Raw genomic sequence first — 21,821 nt, forward strand, 5'->3', positions numbered from 1 at the left:
CGGTCATAATTAAATCAATTATTTAAATCAGATTAATTTATTTATGGAAATAAATATTTTTTTATTAATTAGTAAATATAAATTGATTTAATTATACGATTATGGAAACATAATTAATTAGGTGTCATCAAAACATTCCTTATGAGGAGAAGCCTTGACACTATAAATACTCTCCCTCCAAACTCATGAGGGGGACTTCGGCAAAACAGAGCAAAATCACTATGAAGAAATTATAAAGTCTTTCAAATCTACGAAGAACCATAAATCTACCAAATTGCGCGTTCTTCACCAAATCCAAATCCAAAGTCTCAAGATTAAGTGCTCGTCGCCCTTCAGTCAATTCACATCCGGAGATAGAATCAGAGGGATTCACAAAAATTGTAACCCCACACTTTATTATCAATAAAATTATATTTTATTTATACACGTGTCTGCATTATATTTTGTTTTCAGATTCTCGTGTCTACACTTGTCATAGTCGCGCTGTGGTCTTGTCATATTCATTTTTAAGCATGTTGAAAAATACTTTAACGAACAAATGTTCACCATATCTTCATTTTCTCAAAAATAAAAAAATATGGTATGAAAACGTTGATGGACGTCACCTTATTGTTTGCGGTCCGGTTCGGTTTCTACCCAGCTCTAAAAAAATGGAGTAACCAAAATCTAGGAGAAATGAATCAGATGAAAAAAATTAAAGATAATTGCAGCTTGCTTCAAGGCTTCGTGTTTGTTGTTTTTCTCATGTAAAGCGACAACAGAATTTTGTGGTACATGCTTTGGCAAAAGGCAGGCCATGAAGTGGGTTTTACTCGTTCGGCTTCATCCATTGCCGCTCATTGCTTTCTTCTTTGATCGAACCGGTAGTGGTTGTGTTCAGGGCCTGCCCTGAGGGAGGGCAGCCAGTGTCGCACGGGGCCCAGGGCCCAAAATTCCAATTTTTTTTTCTATTTGTTTGTTTATTGGTAATAAATTTAATATAATTAATGAAGTAAAACCACACACCACACAATCGTGTTCTCCAACCTGTCGATCAGTCTTCTTCTCCCCTTTTTTTCTACAGCCTTCAATTCACAATCTTTGTTCCAACTTCCAAAAAATCTAACTCTATTCATTCTTCAATCTTCTTCCCTCTTAAAATCTTGATCTTAAATTTCTGGTTTTGCCATTGAAAAAGGTTTGTTTCGAATCTCTTTGTTTCATATAAAATTGATATATGATAATATGAAATTGGTATATGAAATTGTACTTATGGAATTGTGTTGTACTGCTATGTTTCTGCAGAGAAGATTGGATGTGTCATGTGTGCTTTCACTGCTTTGGTTTGATAAAATGAGTTGAAGTGGAATAGCAGATGTGCTCTTTGATCAGCTGTGCAATATTCACCATTCATGTTCTATTGTTCTATTACTGTATTGCAATTTTTAGTTTAAGGCAATGTTTTCTAAAAAAAGGAATAGGGTGGTTCTAAAAAAAAGGAAATAAACTAGAAGAAGAAACAATAATAAAACCTCAAAGAGGTTCTATTCAAAAACTTTAGAATAAGAAAAGAAACCTTTCTTCTGGAAACCAAAGTGAAAATGTAGTGAATCAAAGAGCATAAGATATTGCTGAAAATGAGAATGTCATAATTGAAGAAACCACAAATGTGCCTGAAAATGAAATTCAAGTAAATGAAGAAACAATAAATGTTGCTAAAAATCAAAGAACAAACGAGGCTGAAAATGAGAATGTGATAAACGAAGAAACGACAAATATGCCTGAAAATGGAAATGAAATAAATGAAGAAACGACAAATGTGCCTGAAAATAAAAATGAAATAAATGAAGAAACAACAAATGTGCTTGAAAATGAGACTGTAATAATAAAAAAAATTAAAGCAGCTAAATATTTTTCTGTGATTCTTGATTGCACTCCTGATGCTAGCCACAAAGAGCAAATGACTTTTATAATTAGATGTGTTGATGTTGAAAGTCCCCCGATAAAAAAAAGAAGAATATTTTCTGGAGTTTTTAAATGTGGAAAACACATCTGGCTTGGGTCTTTTTGGTGAATTACAAGCTGCTCTTAACTCTCTCGGTTTGAATATTGATGATGTGAGGGGACAAGGGTATGATATTGGTTCTAATATGAGAGGGAAACATTAAGGTGTTCAGAAATGATTACTTGACATAAATCCTAGAGCTTTTTATATGCCTTGTGGTTGTCATTCTCTAAATTTGATTCTTTCTGATATGGCAAACTCTTGTTTAAAAGGAAACTCTTTTTTTGTGTGCATGCCAAGCCTTATATAATGTGTTTGCTAATTCAACAAAGCGATGGGACATTTTGTTTGAATATGCGGATGACTTAACTTTGAAATCTTTGTGTGTGACACGATGGGAGAGTCGTATAAAAAGTGTGAAAGCAATTAAAAGTCAATTTCCAAAAATAAAAAATGCTTTGATCAAATTAGCTGAAGTTTCTGATGATTCTAAGATAAGTTGGGATGCTGAGAAATTAGTTTCATGTGAATTTTCAAGTTTTGATTTTGTTCTGAGTTTGGTTATATGGTATGACATCTTGTTCAAAATAAACTTGGTGAGCAAAAACTTGCAGTCTAAGGATATGCTTCTTGATGTAGCTATTGAAAGTTTGAAAGGGCTGGTTTCATTTTTTGAGAAATATAGGGAGAATGAGTTTAATTCTACTATCACTGATGCGAAAGAAATTGTTGATGAAATGGGAATTGAACCATTTTTTCATGTACCGCGTAAGGCTACAAGAAAGAGACATTTTGATGAAAATCCTAATACAGAAAGAGAACAACAATCTGCTCAAGAAAATTTTAGAATAGACTACTTTCTTGTTTTGGTTGATATGGCAATTTCTCAATTGAAAACCAGATTTGAACAAATGGAACTTTTTAAATCTATGTTTGGCTTCTTATTTGATGCATCACGGTTGATTGTATTGGATGATGAAGGAATGAAAAATTGTTGTCTAAACCTTGAAAATGCTTTGAAACATGGTGAGGATTGTGATATTGATGCTAAGGTTTTACTTTCAGAATTGCAAATATTGCAAGATATGCTGCCAACTGAAACATATGAAACTGAAAAACCATGGAGTTCCATTGAAATTATGGAATTCACAAAAAAAAAAATGGATTTCTTTCCAAATATTTTGGTTACTTATCAGCTTTTGTTGACTGTACCTACTACTGTGGCATCAGCGGAAAGAAGTTTTCAAAACTAAAGTTGATAAAATCTTATTTGCGGACATCTATGGCTCAAGATAGGTTGAATGGACTGGCACTATTGAGTATTGAGAAGAATATGTTGAAAGTTGTTGAAGCTGAACATATTGTTCATGACTTTGCTTCTAAAAATACAAGAATGAGTCATTTTTCAGATGAGATGTGGTTCATATCTGATTGTATGTACAAGAGGTGCAAGTTGGTACTTTTCTCTGGGGTAATGGTTTTATGTCTCCCCCCATTGTACCATGTTTTAACATTTCAATAAAAAATTTCAGGCGTGGGGATGAGTCTCCTAATATTGTACTTGGCTCGGTTCCAAATCCCGAAAAGAAAAATTTGTTTTTTTTTGTGTAAGTGCCATTTTTTTCTTCGCACTGGGCCTCAAATCCCTTAGAGCCGGCCATGGTTGTGTTAGCGGTTTTAAGTTCGTAAATTTTTCTTCTTGTTGAAAAAAAGAAAGATAATTTTATTATTATAATAAAGCCAATGAGGGTAACCTTGTAAGGGGAGAGGGGAAATGAGATAGAAAAAAAAAAAGGAGAAGAGAAAAGGAAAAAGGGGATCGAGATCAGAGGAAATCAAAAATTCAAACAATGTCTTCACAGAGCATCAACACTCGCCAGAAGAGCAGCGGCGTGGTGCTGCCGTCGAGCTCGCGCTTCGTCACCCAGACCGTGAACGGGTCCCACCAGTTCCTGATCAAAGGCTACTCCCTCGCCAAAGGCATCGGCGTCGGCAAACACATCGCCAGCGAGAATTTCACCATCGGCGGCTACCAGTGGGCCGTCTACTTCTACCCGGACGGCAAGAACCCCGAGGAAAACTCCGCCTACGTCTCCGTCTTCATCGCCCTCGCCTCCGAAGGCAGCGACGTCCGCGCCCTCTTCGAGTTGACCCTGGTTGACCAAGGCCCCGGCGCCAAGCACAAGGTCCACTCCCATTTCGACCGCTCCCTCGAGAGCGGGCCCTACACCCTCAAGTACCGAGGCAGCATGTGGTGAGTCCCCTTTTACAGTTGTACTTGCATTATTTACCAACGCTACACGCTCAGTGTTTTGTTCCAGGGGCTACAAGCGGTTTTACCGGCGCACTATGCTCGAGTCTTCGACCTTTCTCAAGGATGATTGCTTGAAAATCAACTGCACCGTCGGAGTCGTGGTCTCTGCAATCGATAGTTCCAGGCTGCACTCCATTGATGTGCCCGAGTCTGACATCGGAGCGCATTTCGGTGTGTTCTTGGACAATGGGGAAGGCTCCGATGTTACTTTCAGTGTCTCCGGGGTCCGGTTCCCTGCTCACAAGCTTGTACTGGCTGCCCGTTCCCCGCAGTTCGACAATGAATTCCTTAGTGGACTGGATGCGGACGGTCAGGAAATACTCGTCGACAACATGGAACCTAAAGTGTTTAAGGTAGCACTTGTCGAATTTACTTGTTTTTTCGATAATGATGGTTTGTGGCTTTGAGAAGATGTGATTGATATTTGTTGTTTTGCTGGGGCAGGCTCTGCTGCACTTCCTATATACAGATAATCTCATTGAAGATGAGGACTTCTCGGAGTCAAGTTCGTCAGCCTGTATGCCCTCGTTATCGGATGTATTAGCGGCAAAGCTGCTAGCAGCTGCAGACAAGTATGGCTTGACAAGGCTTCGACTCATGTGCGAATCTGTTCTCTGCAAGGATATATCTGTCAATTCTGTTGCCAATATTCTCGCCTTAGCTGATCGCTATTCTGCTGTTGAACTAAAATCTGTTTGCCTGAAGTTTGCTGCTGCAAATCTAGTTGGTACCTCTCTCTCTCTCTCTCTCTCTCTCCCCTTGTGTTCAGCTTTAATGTATCAGAACTCAAGTACTATATATAGGAAAAGTCAGGCCAGTGTCATTTCTGTATGAATTGCCTCGTAATTTCTGTTCAAGGATTGGCACCCAACTAGCAGTTACATTAGAAATTATGTCGTAAGTATTACCTTGAGTTACTTTATCTTTACCCTGTTGATCAGTAGAAGGAAAATGGTGTAATTTGTGCATTCTTTTTCTGCCGGTTTCTTCAGTGATATTTTTGAGAGGTTGCCATTTGGTCATTGCCATCTACTTTGGGTCAGCTATTAGGTTATTTTGATGGCTGCTTTTACTCTTGTAACTGGACTGCTGTGGAGAAGTTGAAAAGTTCTTAGAGGGATGATGTTGCGTATAAGAGATCGTCTTTTAATTGACTGCTTTACTCTTTGTTCTGTTTATACTCTTCAGTAAATCGTGTATACGTGTATTGTAGTCCATTTGTGTATACATTTTATATAGCCCTGCCCTGTTCAGTAATAAAATTTATCTCTAGGATTAGTTGTTGTTTTGTTTAAAAACTGATCCTAGTGGTAATGGCACCATAGTCGTTGTAAAATAGGACTAGTGCTTTTTCTGGGTTGTTTAGTTAAGTTGCTCTTTCACATTAATGGTACATTATGGCTATCATCTCCCAGTTATTATTCCTGTCTTAATAAAAAGGTGTACTGGACTCTTGATTCTACTAACCAATAATTTTTCCCATGGATCGTCAATATCCTATGAGCAAAATCAAGAGTGTCCAAATGACCTTTTCTTAAGTATCCCCAATTTAGGTGTTTTTATTTTAAATTTTTTACTGTAGATGGCCTTGAATGCTGATTACATATGGTTCATTGGAACCTCATTGAGCACTCTAAAGACTATGAGGAATTTGATTAGTAAAAACGGGAGATGATTGGATCAGAATGGTCTGGGTAGAGGTATGCTTGTTTGCATGGCCTGTAGGCAAGGGTGACTCTGGGTTCATGCGCTTAGTTTTTGAACATATTATGCATATGATGGAAAACTTTGTGTGGTAAATTAAATTTGGGTACACTGAAGGATGCTGTGAAGCTGTTATGTATAAGGTCATATCAGACATTCTCGTAGGTAAATTCTTTGGTTTCTGTATTCAATTTGTCTGGAAAGTTTGTGGCAGATTGTTAGACTGGATTGTTCAAATTTCTCTCTGGACAGGATCGTTTCATTCTTAAAATCCGAAGCACATGTTGATCATGAATTTACATCATCATTTTCCTCAAGTTCAGCCTTTAAGTGCATGTTTATGGTTTGTTGTCTTATATATGTAATAAAGGAAAAATTTGCGTTATTTTTTATTCATAAGTTGCCTACAGCATTGTTTTAACATGATATTACAGTGACTTTTCCTGGAACTAAACCTGGCACTGCTCACTACAGTTAACTTCATTTTGTCTAATGGCTACCATATCTTTATATTCTGTTACATCTTTCCATTGGCATAGCATGTCATTTCTCATATTACTACTTGGCTTTGCCCATCCCAAAACCCCACCCCACCCCCTGGTCCCCGAATTCTAGCAAGCAGAACTGTCTATCTGCTCGCTACATTTACATGTGCAAATAGGCAGAAGTTTTTTTTTAATCTTAAATTAAGGCCATCAGGTAAGTTAATTTAAGGGTAACTTTGAGTTTTGCATTTTCATAAAGACACCCATGTGTTTTGGGGGATAAAATTAATTTTAGATTAATCAGAGCTTGGCTTATCTAAGAAAGATTAATCAAGTCCTTTTGGTTTTTATTTTTAGTTTTTATATATTTGTTTTATTTTATTGGCCGTGGTGTGTGTGTGGGGGTGGTGTGGGGGTGGTGTGGGGGGGGGGGGGGGGGGGGGGGGGGGTGGGGGGGTGGGGTTGGTTGTGGAATTGGTTACGCAAGTAAATGAAAATTGTGGATTTGGGGTGTGGAGTTGGTGCACAAAAAATGGGGGGCTTTATGGGAAATTGCTAGGGGGTATCAGGAGGGAAAGAAACTCATCTTTTTACCCTGTCATCTTGTGTAGATATGGGGCTGCATGTCCTGGCTAGCATTGAATCAATTCATTTATTGTGTTTTGCAGTTTCCTGGTGGTGTGTGTGATTTGTGTTTCAACTGCATATGGTGTATGTGTGTCAATGCAAATCTTCAGATTATACTTCATCTACTGCCTGGATGTCATGGAAGTTGTGGAACTCGTACCTTAGCTATATGAAACTGGAATTGTGGTCCAGTTTCACTCTCTTTAGATAAAAGATGAGAAAGTGTTGTTTGTTCTAGCATGGATAAATGTCTTTTGTTGTTGTTTATGATAAAAGTTTCAAATTCTATGAACAAACAAGAAACGAAACATTGAAGGTAAAGGGAAATATATCTTTGCCTAGTCAAGGATGAAAAGAAAGTGATTGTTACTTGTCGGAAGATTGGAAATCCTGATATGGTGCACTGGAGAAGGGCCTTTTTGTCTTTCATTGGTGTGATGTGCAGTGTTCGTAAATCGTCTAATTGCTTTAGCACTTTGGAAAACATCATTTGAGGAGGCTATGTTGGAGCCGGGTGAACTAGTTAATTGTGTGTCCCTTTTGAGGGGAAGACACAATGTTTTATGTGAGAAGAAGGCAATGATTTTGGTACTATGGTGGTATGACAGCTATCATTTTTGGATATTTGGGACATAAAGTAATGAAAGGGTATATGAAGATTTGAGGGACTTTGTAATTTGTGCGGTAGAGTTTGATTTTGGGTGTCATTATGAGCATTACTTTCTGGATGGCCACTTTATTCATTTCTCTTGAGACCCTTGCATGAGCCTCCTATTGTTATGACCTTGGCCTGCACAAATGATAAGATTAATGTCTGTTTCTTAGTTTTAGACTTTATGAGTAGCTCACCCTTAATTTGTCTCTTCTTTGTTTGGAATTACTCTATTTATTGTGCAGTAGTTTTTAGCTACACTGCCGTATTTGTAGCAATCATATTTGATCTGACATTTGAGATTGCAGACCACAAATACTGAGAGGGCTTTGGCTGAATTTTTTTGTTTTCAAACTCCTGAAAATTGCATTATATTCTTATATGGCAGTTTTGATCTACCGTTATAATTGTGTTCTAATTTATCCCTCCTTTTGATTTAGCTGTCATGGAAACGGATGGTTTTGAGTTGCTCAAGGAAAACTGTCCACTGCTGCAGTCAGAGCTTCTGAAGACAGTTGCAGGTAGTGAGGAGGAACTAAGTGGAGGGGGTAAGAGTCAAAGCGTATGGGCACAGTTTTCGGATGGTGGGAATTCGAATGATCGGCGTGCAAGGCAACAAACCCTGCAAAATGGAGAGAGAGGTCAAAGAATTTGGGTCCAATCTTTGGATGGCAGTGATGCTAGAGGAATGAGTCCTGGGCAAGAAGGCTGATGTGCTAAATTGTGTCAGTTGTTCTGGACATATGGCAGATAGAAATGTAAAAAGAGAAACACAAGAAACCATATTTTGCCCCTGTAATTTTTTGTTGTTTGTGCTGATTCAGTGATTAGAGGTGGTATCTGAAGTTGAGCTACACAGCCGCCTTGTTTTCAGCTCTTCTGGTAAATGGTCTGCTAGTTCCGGTTTTCAACGTCGTTGCAACCCAAAACCAACCAGTCATCAATGCCACTCTAACGACCTAACCTAGCTAGGCTGATGCTTTCAAACGCGTCTCTCAAGACGTTTCGAATAGAGATTGCAGTATAAAAGATGGCCTTGAGTTAAAAAAAAAATTCGTCAATAAATACAACGAAATTATAGAAAGTGCAATTTTTAAATTTTAAGTTTTAGATTCCATATCATTTAAAATTTTCTTAACGGTGTTTGTTGTGTTCTCTTATGCCCGATTCCACCTAAAATCCGAAAGGCCCCGTTTAATATCCAAAATGAGTATTTCTTTTGGAATTCCCATAGGAATGAAACTTAGTAAGTGAACTTTTCTTTCCGGTGTTTGGTAACACAATGGAAAATAGCCGGATAATTGTCAAAAAAAAAAACTTGTAATTAATACACTAACATGAATAGTGAGTAATAAATACAAAAAATTGTATTAAGTGGTTCCTTAAATTCATGAATAGAAGTATTATCCCCCACATTTTCCCTTCATGTAAGGAAGCAGTTCCTTGCTTCATTTTTTTTTTGTTACAAAAGGAGTTCATTTCTCTGTGAATACCTTTATTGGAAAGGAATGAACTTTTTCCAAACCCTCAATTCCGCGAAACAAATTGGGCCTAAGAATTTCTTTACTTGCTTCTGTAATCATAAGAATTTCAAGGCAGCTTCGTAAAAATGTAATATAGAAAAGTTTTATTGATTGAATCTTATTTACATTTCTAGTACATATTCGCCATTAACCAATAATCCTATTATACATTTATACAGTGTAAATTTGGGTCCCTGCTAACATAATTAGTACAAAGAAAGAAGTAACGTATTGTACAAACCCATAACAGAAGACCCCATTGCTTTCTCTGTACAAATTCATTAGTTAAGCAACATGATTTTCTGAGCTTTGAAAAATTTCGTTGGCATGGGCTGCTGGCACATAGACTGCATCTTCCAGTAAGCTGTGTGTTCGGCCATAACATACATAAACAACCACTCCTATCATGAGCCATACAGTAACACGAGCCCAGGTGTCACCTCTGAATATGAGAGAATAAATTGAACTGTATTAGATGCCTGGGCAAAAAGAGAAAAACAATGAAAGATACTGATGCATCTGGAAGCAACTGTCGTCCATCTTCTCTTTAACTCAACAGAAAAATAAATAAGATGTATCATTACAAAGAAAAACATTCTTGTAGCAATCAATAAGGTGCCCTAGCATTTTTCTCTTGACCAAACTTCCAATTTCAACCCTCTATCTTATCCGCCTACCAGTCTCCATAACTTCACCAGCTTTCTTTAGAACCTAATTATCCTTGCTCTCCCTATCTCTACCCACAACTCTACCTCTACTTTGCTAATCATTAATAACTTGCTCAGCTTTACCAAAATAATCTGTGAATTAGCTGTTGCCTTATACTTCTCAAAATTTTATCACTTCCTAGAATGTCACAAGTATCCTTTGTGAGATCAATCATCTCTCTAGAAAAAGGATTTTGTGCATTTAACGGAGAAAATGACTCGACTATCCCAACAACTACAGCACAGATTATGCAGCTAGTACAATCGGGAGTGCGCGAGATTTTCTTCTTCACATTACTGTAGAAAGTTAAAATGAATTTGAATTATTTTCTAAAATTGAGGACGTCCCAACTGTTAGATTGTTTGATCAATAAGAAGACATTACATATTATCATTTTCATTATTGAATTATAAATTTTTAGCAATTTCTCAACTATAAGGCAGATTCATAATAGTGAATATCTGGTAGAAAGGAAAACATAATTAGAGTAACAGTTTTTGTGTAATACTTACCCAAGGTTGAGAAGTAAGTAGACGTTGATGAGAATACAGACAATCGGAAGCAATGGAACAAATGGGCAAATGAAACCTGAAAGTAAATCAATGTACCACTATTATGGAAAAATAAAACGATAGTAGCCTCAATCTACTGTAACATAACAACTGAGCCCAAAGCCCCAAACCATTTACAACAGAGTACCATGTCCAATGAAACTAACCAAACATGACCTGAAGAAATTTCTAATTTTATTTCCTTAGAAACGTAAATAGTTTTCAATAAAATCAAATTGTAAAATATTAGCATCAAGGTGTTCAGTCAAAGTTACAGTAACTATGTCCGATAACTAGCATCTGCAAAGATTTTCTTCTCATAAAATTACGCTGAAGCAAGGAGTATGCCACAGTATAGGGAAAACTGTTCTTTAAGGTGGTACACTGCACACAAATATGACTGCAAAGGAAACCTTTTTAAAATTTTCTGGTGAAGTACCAGAGTTTCTAACATTTTTCACAGTAGGTTGTACAATCTCTGATAAGGCAGGGCTCGAACTCTACAAGGTAAACCCATTATGGATTCAGACCTTACCTGTGGGTTTATAAGGGTTTGGGCCACTTCATCCATTGCCAATTGGTTTTGGATGTGAATCCTAGATATATCAGTTTGGATGTTAAGAGAGGAAGACGGTGAGGCTTTAAACAGTGAGCTCAAGCCTATAATAACAATGATAGGAGGAGGAAAACAAGGTCTGAGCAATGGGCTCTAGCCTGGAGTAGGCAGCAGGAAACTTCTTGATTGACCTATTCCAAATATACGATTATATGACTACAATCAATAAGTTCAGATCCTAGTCCGTCAACATCTAGAGGAACTATACCTACAATTAGGGGGTATGTAAACGTGTAAATAAAACTATAACTGTAGTTGACTAATTATGAATTTTGTGAGTGATATGGTTAACAGTGTCCCCACCTCCTGTGTGCCCAAAGCTGTGTCGTGCATCATCTTGATCTATAAAAGTAAGCACAGTTAGACCAGATAGAACAAGGATACCACCAGCTCCACATACTGCATAGCGAGCAAGGCTGAAAAGGAAATTAGAAGAAAAAAAAAAGAAGTTAAATGATTAATGAAAGGAGAGATGAGATATGTTAGCAGAAAGATAAATAAACATCAAATGGAGGAACAAAAAAACTTAAACACAATTTCTTCATAATAGAAGCATCAATAATCTATTTGATTAAGATAATAAGAAAATTATCAACCAGAACCAAGTCTAGACACCAAAGTCAGCACACCTGGGGAGGCCCAAACTTGAAGCTGAATATGTCAGAAGAAGCACCCCTACACATGTAAACATTATGGTCCAGCCAGCAATTTTTCGCCTGTTATCTTCACTTATTGTGTCTGTAATAAATCATATATACATGGTAAATAAGCAGGAAGTCGAGCAGAACTTCAAACATTAGTTAGTTTCAAAGAAAACAGACAGCTTTTGTGAAAGCATACCTTTTAGGCCTTTCAAATGTACAATTAATCATGCATAAATTTATTTTGGATCTCTATTACATTCATGTCTTTAAGTGTAATTTATCTTAATTTGGATAAAGATTATCTATTAATGTCTAAATTTTCTATGGCAATATATCAACTTGATTTAATGTTGACTCCTATAAAGTATCACAGTAGGTACACTGTAAGAAAGCAATCTACATGGAATTTAAACTAGGTGTACTGAACCTGGAATGGCACTTTGGGTGAATATGTTTTTGATTATGACTAAAACAGTCGCTGAGATCAAACATGAGCTTGATAGAAAACATACTGGCAGCAGTTGATTTTTACTCGTATTTGTTTATATACCTACAAATCGGCACTATTGATCTTGTCTTCATTTAGTAAAATGCAAATCGAAGATCTTTTCTCTTTGCTCTCTAGACTCGTGTCACGAGTCCGCAGGGATGTGACTGAGGATATAGTGTTCATAGAAGAGTTTTAGTTTTAGCGCAGGATAGTACCTGGAAGGGCAGTAGCTTTTATGGCTAGTCTTATTTCGCTGATGTTTTATTTATTCTGTTTGTTTTGCTGCAGTTGTCTTTTGTATCCTTGTCTTTCCTTATTATTATTTCAATGGATGGTGTTTCTCAAAAATTAATAATTATGCTACTCCAGTAGACATGAACACTAAACAACACAGATCTGATGAGCTGAAGTCAGATATAAACTAAAAAGGAACTTACAGTTAACAAGGGGTAGTTGCTTTTCAATCAGAGGAAAATCAACCAAAATATCCACTTTCTCAAGTAGAGGTTTAGAGCTATCTTTGGAAGAACCAACGCTACCCTTAGGATCATCCTCGATGATATCTTGAGAACTACTAGCATGCCGCAAGGACACTGATTCAATAGAATCCTGCAGAGATGCAGGCAAAGGCACCTCATCCGGTGGGACATATCTGAGTATAAGTACAGATATTGCTACCATAGTGAATGCAACAAGTGTGCCTACACTAACCTACATCAAATAAGTCACTACATGTCAGTCTCCATATCACACATTATTAATACAGATCAAAGGGAATGTGCCAGCTAAAAAAGAACTAAAATGACAGGAACTATATCATCTTCAGAGTCATTATTGTGATCCAGACAGAAAGCAGTTCAGAATTCAGAAATAAAAATGGAAAAGATATCAATAACATGACTACAGGCTATTACACAGCATTAAAAAGTTAATAGCTAGTGGACCATAATTATAGCATTTGACGTGGAGACTTCTTAGCATACCCCCAAGGCTAACAAGTGATCAACTTATTTTTACAAAAATAAGGCCTAATGAGCGACCAACTTTTCACATCTTTCCATGAATTTGAACTTACCATTCCTGCTAACTGTGAAACATCCATGAAGAATGCCAGGATTGCAGCAACAAGCCCAGTTGCTATTGTACTCTTGACAGGAACCTGAGTGCGTTTATTAATCTCTGAGAAAAATGGTGGCAGCAATCCATCTCGAGCCATTGCCATCAGGATTCGTGGCTACGGAAGAGAAGAAAAAAAATCGTTATTTCATCCAACTAAATCAAAAATAAATAGAAGCGGAAGTATCTCACTTGGTGGTAGAAGTAATAAAAATCATGGTAATAAACAAACAGAACAGAGCTAAAGAACTACTTGCTAGATCTTGAAAAGAAAGACATAAATAGAAAGCAATATCCACAAACCTACTGAAGGTAGTATGCATATCCATCAATAGGAAAATTAACACAGCATAAAAGGAAATAAAGTGCTTCTCGTAGACACAGATTTAATAAGTACATATATGCTTCATATATATACATTATATTCATATATAATGGAATGAAATTGCATCCAACAGGATTTGAACCTATACCACATGTTTAAAAGACCAGTAAACTTATTAGTTTCTTTAATATTTGTAACAGTTCATTACTTGGGAGGTTAGAATATTAACCCTTCAAATAATTTAAATTAATATCAGTGGCTGATCCAGTAGTGCACGAACAAAGCTTCCAAGTTTGTTACGGGCGATATGAGTTACCTAGGTGAATGCTATTAACACTATACAGAGTTGAAGTAGGCAGTAAAGAGATAACGGATCTATGAATGTGTCAATTGAAGTCTGAAAATTTAAATAACTGGTGAATTACTTTATATGTGACAGAATCCTATAGCTCTACTGATCCCTTTCAAGTCCTACAGACTTTCTTGTTTCAATAAGTACTTTGCTGTAAACTTGGAAAAGTTTATTTTTCATCTAAAATCTAACTAAACAAAAGCCTAATGATAGTATATCTACACAGCTGCATTTCAGTCAAACAATATACAATAGCAAATTCCGAAGCAGATCTCATAAACATGTCAAAAACCACTTTCCTTCTAAATGGCCCACCTCCTCACCCTTTAAATGATCAAACGCCCTTCTAATCCTGTCCACCACTATATATATATAACCGCTCACTATTCAACACATTAAAAAGACTGTCTAAACTTTCAGAAGCTGTCTTACGCGTAACGCACAATGGGGAAGGTAGGTAGCCAATGTGCATTGTTTAATGACGCAGGACAGTAGCTGCTTAGGAACTAGGATCACAAACTCTAAGAATTATAGGATAAACACACTGATTTTAGGATTCACTCTCAGGCTTCACACCCTAGTCTAGGCTTCACACCCAAAACACTATAATTTGGGAATCTCTTCCAGGTTTCTCACCTTAATCCTATCACAGGATAATTCAGAAAACACTCTGATATTCTTATTCAACATAACATATCCCAGCCTATTGGCTTTTACAGTTATTTATACTAAGTTCTATAACTGACACTAACTAGCTTTTAAGACTCTTGAAATTCAGAAACTGAAACATAAAAGACCTAATAAATAAAAACTTAAACTCTTAAACTGAACAGAAACAAAAAGACACAAGTAGACTTTTGAAAAATAACACTAAGCCTAAAGACTCCTAGGATCAGAATTCTTCTAAGCTGCCAATTAATAACCTGAGAGCAATTAATCAACCATAAAGAAAGGTAATGATCAGCTGCTCTAAATTTCCATCTCTTTCATTCTGAAACCTTGAAAGGGTTGGCATGATGTCCTCATCATTTATAGTGTACTTTTACTGTTAGGGTAAATGGGAAATAGTAAATATATACAAATCACGACATTAAAATTTTCAATTGTTAACAGGAATAAGTTTGCAAATCAAATATACAGCATGATCAATTAACAGAAGGTAAAAGCAAGAAATGGACAAGATCAAAATATATTACAATATTTAAATGAAAATCCATATATTCAGTTTAAACACCTGAGGAAGAATAGACCCCATCAATGTCGAGCAGAGAGCCGTAACAGCTCCAACTGTAATGACATAGCTTCAAACACAAGGAGAAAATTCCTTCAATTAACATAATCTAACCTAATAGCCTGAAGAAAGGTAGAGAAACAGAAACCAAACAAACTTATGGAACTTACGAAGCCCATTGCATCCCATTGCTAGCAAATGCAGTTGAGATGGGTGTGTCAGGATCCATTGCATTATAAGGCACTAAACCAACAATGACCATGGAAACCAACATGTACAAGGCACAACATATAGATAGTGCAACACCAATACCCAGAGGTAAATCTCGTTGGGGATTCTTGACCTTTGGAAACAGATTCACCAAAAGTTTAATACAATAATTACAAATATTTAAAGTATTTGTGGATTCATATATCAGATTACAGAACAAGAATGTACTTACCTCTTCGGCAGTGCTTGCAACTGAATCAAAACCAATGTAAGCAAAGAAGACAGTTGCAGACCCGGCAAGCATACCATTCACCCCAAAGGGGAAGTACCTGTTATTTTGACGGAAATGGAGCAATGATGAAAATTTTCCTCTAGACTTATAAGAGCGAATACTAATGTAGGGATGCAAAATACCCAGTAGGAAGTTCATATCCAGACCAGCCAGTCTTAAATCCCAAATAAGTACCAGCAACTATGACAAATACCATTGCACATACATTTGCTATTGTCGCAATGCCTTGTGCCACGGTACTCTGCACATACAGTGTTCCATGACAGTTCCATCAGAGTAGAAAACACAACTGTTATACAAATACAAGAAGATACTTGGCACTTGAAATTTTAATCATTCTTAAGAAGAAGAAAATAGAAAGATTCATCTGTACCTCCTTGATTCCCACACATAAGAGCCCTGTGACAATAAAAACTAGAATTGCTGCGCATGGGTCAGCCACAATATCCAGCGCAGGAATGTGCAGACGGGCTAGGAAGAAAGGCAGACTGTCTGGTCCACCAAAGAGTAATGCCTTGAAATAGAAGACAAATATAAGGATGCAGGGCATACCAACATACCAGATGTCAGGAAAATCTCAAAGCTTTAAAAGGAACACTAAATATTTCCCTCAAGGGGATTCCAATTCGAGCGTAGGAGGTAAATTCAATGCAGGCATAGGAGCACAGATTGCATGCAGTTTTTTTAACTTTATGGCTGATACCCAGTATTTATGCACATATTTTCTTACAATAATCCTAGGACCTCTGTACAATTGCCATATCTATACTCATATCATAGTGGAAATAAAACACATGATATGATGAAAAGACAAAGAACTGATTCGTCTAAAATATTCACTAAAATTCAAAAATAGGTGCCCTGAATAATAATGAGGTCAAATTTTAAGCCGCAAGTTCCACTTCAGTAGACAATAAATTAAAGATGTATATACCATCGATACAAATGTATCTTAACATATGCATCTATCAAAAGTCGAGTAAATTGAAACATACCAGATTAGGTGAAATGCCGCGAGCAACAGCTGCACCGCCAATGGTATATTCGAGAATCAAAGCCCAACCAACCAACCAAGCAACACTGCACATAACACATATCCAGTAATAGTAAGTGAGTGATGCCAAAAAAAAGAAGAGTAAAGTAATAGACAATTACCCTTCTCCGATGCATATGTAGGTGTAGTGATAGGCGCTTCCCGCAGAAGGACAGCGACTGGCGAGCTCGGCATAGCAAAAGGCAGAAAGGGCAGCTGCTATTCCAGCTATCAAGAATGAGATTGTGAGGGCTGGTCCAGCATGCTCTCTAGCAACTGTTCCCACCAGAATATACACTCCTGCTCCGATTGTCGACCCCACACCTATATGAATCCCAAACAACAAGAACGACAATAACTATATGTTCTTTGTTCAGTTGAAATATGAAGCATCAAACATTGATATACCAATAGCAACGAGATGAGGAACAGTCAGCTCCTTGGCCAATTGGTTATGGGAAGAGGCAGACTTGCGGTGAACGGAATCGACCTGCTTGCGCCTGATCAGACGACCACCCCATCCATTAACACTTTGATGGGAATCAAAACCCATCAAAAACACAAACGCAAACGCAAACCCTTTTATTGTTCGATTATGTACAATCCAACCTGCCCGCAATCCCAAACATAAAACAGAGACAGAAAGAGGGATTCTTGGCGGGCAGATTGATTGGGTTTTGTGTTTGGTTGTTTCGTGGACGGCACCTATCTATCTTTTTCTTTCTTTTCTCTTTTTGTTTTGTTTTCCTTCAATTATGTTTTTGGCTTCGTTCTTGTAATAATTGTCAACTTGTTGGTCCAATGCGTGTCCGCCCATCAATCATTCGCCATACGTATCTTGTATTAGTCTCAAAGTGTGGCCGTATTATGGGCGTGAAGTTTTTATTTTCTTTTTTGGAAAAATAAAATTATTATAGATCCCTTTTAAGTCCTTAACCCACCTCACCAACCCCTTTGCTTTTTCAGTTTTTCATTAAAAATTAAGGAATGAAGAGGAGGTCAGAAGAACTCGGTGCTAAATTTGACATGATAATTGTTTGAAATAGATAAAATCCAATGGCACATCAAAAACGTGTCCAATTTGGAAAAAAAAAACCCAAATAACTAATGCCTCACCAAGTATATAAGGCCTACCTTGATTACCGACGCATGCAAAATCAGAACATATTATTTGCACGGCGTGTATTTTATATTTAGAACTCAGATGATATAACTATATATGATATCAATAAATTTAGGTCATTCACAATGTATGTGAACATACACCGAACAACTAGGAGAAAAAACCTACCCAATTGAATTATAAATTAAACAACAGTTTGCATGCTATAATCAACTACTTGATTCAGGAGAGAGAGAGAGAGAGAGAGAGAGAGAGAGATTGTATATCTCTTGATTCAGGAGCAGATGTCATAAGGGTTTAGTTAAGGAGCCAAGGAGGTATATATGTACAAACCTTGATGAAAATTTTAAATTTCCAGCTTTGTCCTCCTTCTAACCTACCCGTGTAAACTCATCCCATTCTGGCATTCTCTCATTCCCATCCTCTTTGTCGTCGAATACCTCAAAGCACATCGCTAATTTTATCACCTAGGCTCGAAGAATCAGTCAAGGTTTAACCCATCGATCAAGTTCACTTCAGATTGTAGAGGTAATATATTCTTTTCTATTTAGGGATAGATGACCTTGCGATTCAGTTAATAGAATTAATGATTACGCAGATTTGTGTTGCTTTTCAAATTTCTTTTCTATTCTTGTTTCTGGGTGTGATATTGTAGTTTGAAATTTACTTAATTGAAGCATGGGTCATCTGGAATTCTATATTTTATGCGAATTAGTTTCGTTTTGGGGAGGAGAGAAATAGGGTTGTGTTTAGATCAATATTCAGTAGCTTTTTGGTGTTTCTTTATGTACTACAGAGAGTTCCAAATATCAGGTAACTGCTTCTTGATGATGAACTATGGGTACTTGGATATTGTTGTGGAATAAGTAGTCTAGATCAGTCTGGATCAACCAACCACATTTTGCAGAACGGTTGAGTTTAGTATAGTTATAACTAAAGGTATACATATATGGTATTGACACCTACTGCACGTTGTAGATCATCTCAAGAGGATGGATTTCTGCTCCTGGTAAAAAAGTTTGGTATCTTTGGTTAAATTGGTCAATTATGATACGCTCCGAATCTTTTACCCTTACGATTTTACTTTTATTTTTATCGGGAGTCGTACTAAGTGTAGAGACTCTAAATATTGACTTTTTGATGCGTAAGATTTTCGGGAAAACCTCCTTCACGAAAGTTGTAGCACTCGTCGATACAAATTCTTAGTCACGAGGCACGTCCAAAATAGAGTTCGTATGAAAAAGTTACGAATCAAAAAGCTATTTGGGTATTGTTCACGGGTACAGTTCACCCGAAAAAAAACCCAGATTTCGGCCGCCGGATCTCCGCCGTCCAGCCACCATAGACCGGCGCACCGGTCCCGCTTGAAAGGTTGTTGCGTCCCCTATCGATTGGTGGTAGCGCCTCTCGCCATCTCGCCGCCATTTGGGAGCGGTGAAGCCCGGAAGTTCCCTCGAAAGTGCACAGTTTCGCCGAACTTCACCTCGTCGGAAATCCCTCATCTGGCCGCCATTGCTCAAATTTCTTGAGGGGTTTTGAAGGTCTCATCTCCAGCAACAAACCCTCCAAAGGAATTGAACCATCTCGCCTTGAGGTAAGGGAATCGACGATTTGAAATTCTAGGGTTCATGATTTGGGGTTTTTCTATTTGTATTTGATTGATGTGCTTAGACTCCGAATTGGCCTTAGTAGTGAACTAGAAAGTTGTTAAAAATGTTGAGTAGATTATTTTGATGGAATTTGGTGATGATCGGAGGCCGCCGGCAGCGCGTGGCGCCGGACTCCGGCTTGGTTGTAGGGTTCAAGAATAACCCTCTCAGTGTAGGGAATTTATGAGTAGACTGTGAGACCGAATCGATGAAGTTAAGAATCGTTAGGATTTATTGAAAATACAGATGTTCGGTTTGTGAATCGTGAAAATCCACCCATTGGATTGTTCCTGTTGTCGTCCTAGGGCGTAAGGATTTATTTATCGGACTTACCAGACATGTTGGTTATTTCATTACTCGAGAATCCTATTCTCGACTTATTTCTTCGATATAATGGTGCTATACCTTATAGTTGAACTACGAATGACTTGATCCCTCTTAAAGGGTACGTAGGCAGCCCAACCAAGGTTTGAGTTCAGCCACAATTATTTTAGATTAGATATTGGTTTGTTTGTTATAAATTGGATTTTAACGCGTAAATAAGTTAATTTTGGGACGGGTCGTCTCAAATTACTTGTTCATATTGAGTGAGATTAAACCATTCTAATATTGGTTTGAATGTAGGGACAAGCAACTTGGGTTTTCTATTTTGATAACAATAATTAAAATATAGATGGAAAAGTTACATGTTACCGATGTTAGGCTTCAGCAAGTAGAACTAGTTGGAAAAGATAAAATGTAAAGATCAGAAGGATGTTTAATGGACTAACAAAGATTAATGATTCATATATTTAAACCTATATTATAAGTGTCGAATCACACTGAAGCTCACACTGTGTGGAATCCAAGCAAACCTAAATTAGCCAAATTAGTTTATCAAACTGTATTTAGATCAATATTTAGTAGCTTTTTGGTGTTTCTTTATGTACCAAAACAAATAAAGAGTTCCAAATATGAGAGGAGATGGAGGCAACGTGAGGCAAAATTTGAGTTGAGTTTGTGGTTTGATGAATCATTAAACTATACTCTAGTTACCCATATCAATTTGATTCACTATCCACCCAAATGGCATTATGACCTCAGTCAAAAGAAAAACTTTGAATTGGTTTGGTTTTTCCTGTCCTTTTGTTAAAGCCTTTGATTTACCTTCTCTATGTGATTTGTACCCAATCATCGAAACTGTTTTAGATGTGTGTTCTGTAGTTAGTTCAAGCACTGACTTCCACTCGCTAAATCAGCACTTAATGTTGGCATAACTGAACTCAGTGCAATATTATAGAAAATGAAATACGTGAACCTGTTTATGTTGGCAAACTGGTTTATTGTTACTCAAAACTCAAGTTGTGTAGTAGAAGTGTTTATCCATGTATTCATGTATAAAACTGTACTAGTTTAGTGTACTGAATTGCCTATATGTTTCTCAGGTGTTTGTGACAGATATGTGGTTTTGGTTCACTCCTGCATATTCAGAGGAGGATTTAAGACAGATACCAGCTCTTCAGGGGATGGATTATCCAACATGGCATGAGTTGCATGCACTTCAGCAGTTATAAGTAACAATTGTATATGACGGACAAACTTGCATTTTTCCACTTTGTGTAAGGGCAACTATGATGTGTTTCGTACTTGCAAGGTGCAATTCTTACCAGTTGTGCGTTAACCTGCAGGCAGAAGTAGTATATCAACTCCAGTTGTGCTTTTAGCGTGGGAGACATCATCGATTGAGTTTTAAGAGGAATGAAATTCTTTCATAGGTGATGCTGGCATTCTGAACACCAATAAATAGTTATACATTGAAATTTAGGTGGGATTGGTGAGGATCCATGGATGCGTTAGTCTTTACATCTGTATAGTGGTGTATCCGCATCATACAGACTTTTTGTGTCATCTTTTTGTTGCCCGAGTGTGCCTTTGTAGGCTTGTCACTGACAATGGGTTGCTCTCTGCCTTAGATGAAATGAGAATGTGATTATGATGATTATCATCTAAAGATCGATTGTTTACAGTGATACTTTATTAAGAGTGAGGAAAGAAATGCATTAGATACAGCTCAATTAACTATCAACAAATCAATATTAATAAAGAAACAATAATGTGCACAACCTCTTACAAAACAAAAAATTTGACTTAGTTCTCAAAAGATTTATGCATTTATCGGCACGAATCATCTTATAATATATATCCAACATATA

At 37.1% G+C, this 21,821-nt stretch overlaps 2 protein-coding genes across 2 annotated transcripts; one reads left to right on the plus strand and one right to left on the minus strand.

Moving 5' to 3' along the window:
* Positions 1-3,772: 3,772 nt before the first annotated feature.
* LOC126788590 (BTB/POZ and MATH domain-containing protein 4) lies at positions 3,773-8,620 on the plus strand. The gene is made up of 4 exons (XM_050514599.1): positions 3,773-4,238; positions 4,306-4,651; positions 4,743-5,025; positions 8,207-8,620. The coding sequence occupies exons 1-4, from the start codon at positions 3,835-3,837 to the stop codon at positions 8,476-8,478; spliced, it is 1,305 nt and encodes a 434-aa protein (XP_050370556.1). The 5' UTR covers positions 3,773-3,834; the 3' UTR covers positions 8,479-8,620.
* A 750-nt stretch (positions 8,621-9,370) lies between these two features.
* On the minus strand, positions 9,371-17,600 carry LOC126788470 (cationic amino acid transporter 2, vacuolar-like). Its single transcript, XM_050514470.1, has 14 exons — positions 17,266-17,600; positions 16,980-17,181; positions 16,820-16,904; positions 16,198-16,338; positions 15,947-16,065; positions 15,765-15,861; positions 15,493-15,665; positions 15,326-15,392; positions 13,374-13,532; positions 12,736-13,009; positions 11,794-11,902; positions 11,468-11,580; positions 10,510-10,585; positions 9,371-9,731 (listed from the first exon to the last, which is right to left on the minus strand). The coding sequence occupies exons 1-14, from the start codon at positions 17,408-17,410 to the stop codon at positions 9,575-9,577; spliced, it is 1,917 nt and encodes a 638-aa protein (XP_050370427.1). The 5' UTR covers positions 17,411-17,600; the 3' UTR covers positions 9,371-9,574.
* Positions 17,601-21,821: the final 4,221 nt, after the last annotated feature.

This window comes from Argentina anserina, chromosome 1 (genome assembly GCF_933775445.1).
Source record: "Argentina anserina chromosome 1, drPotAnse1.1, whole genome shotgun sequence".
Lineage (NCBI taxonomy): Eukaryota > Viridiplantae > Streptophyta > Magnoliopsida > Rosales > Rosaceae > Argentina > Argentina anserina.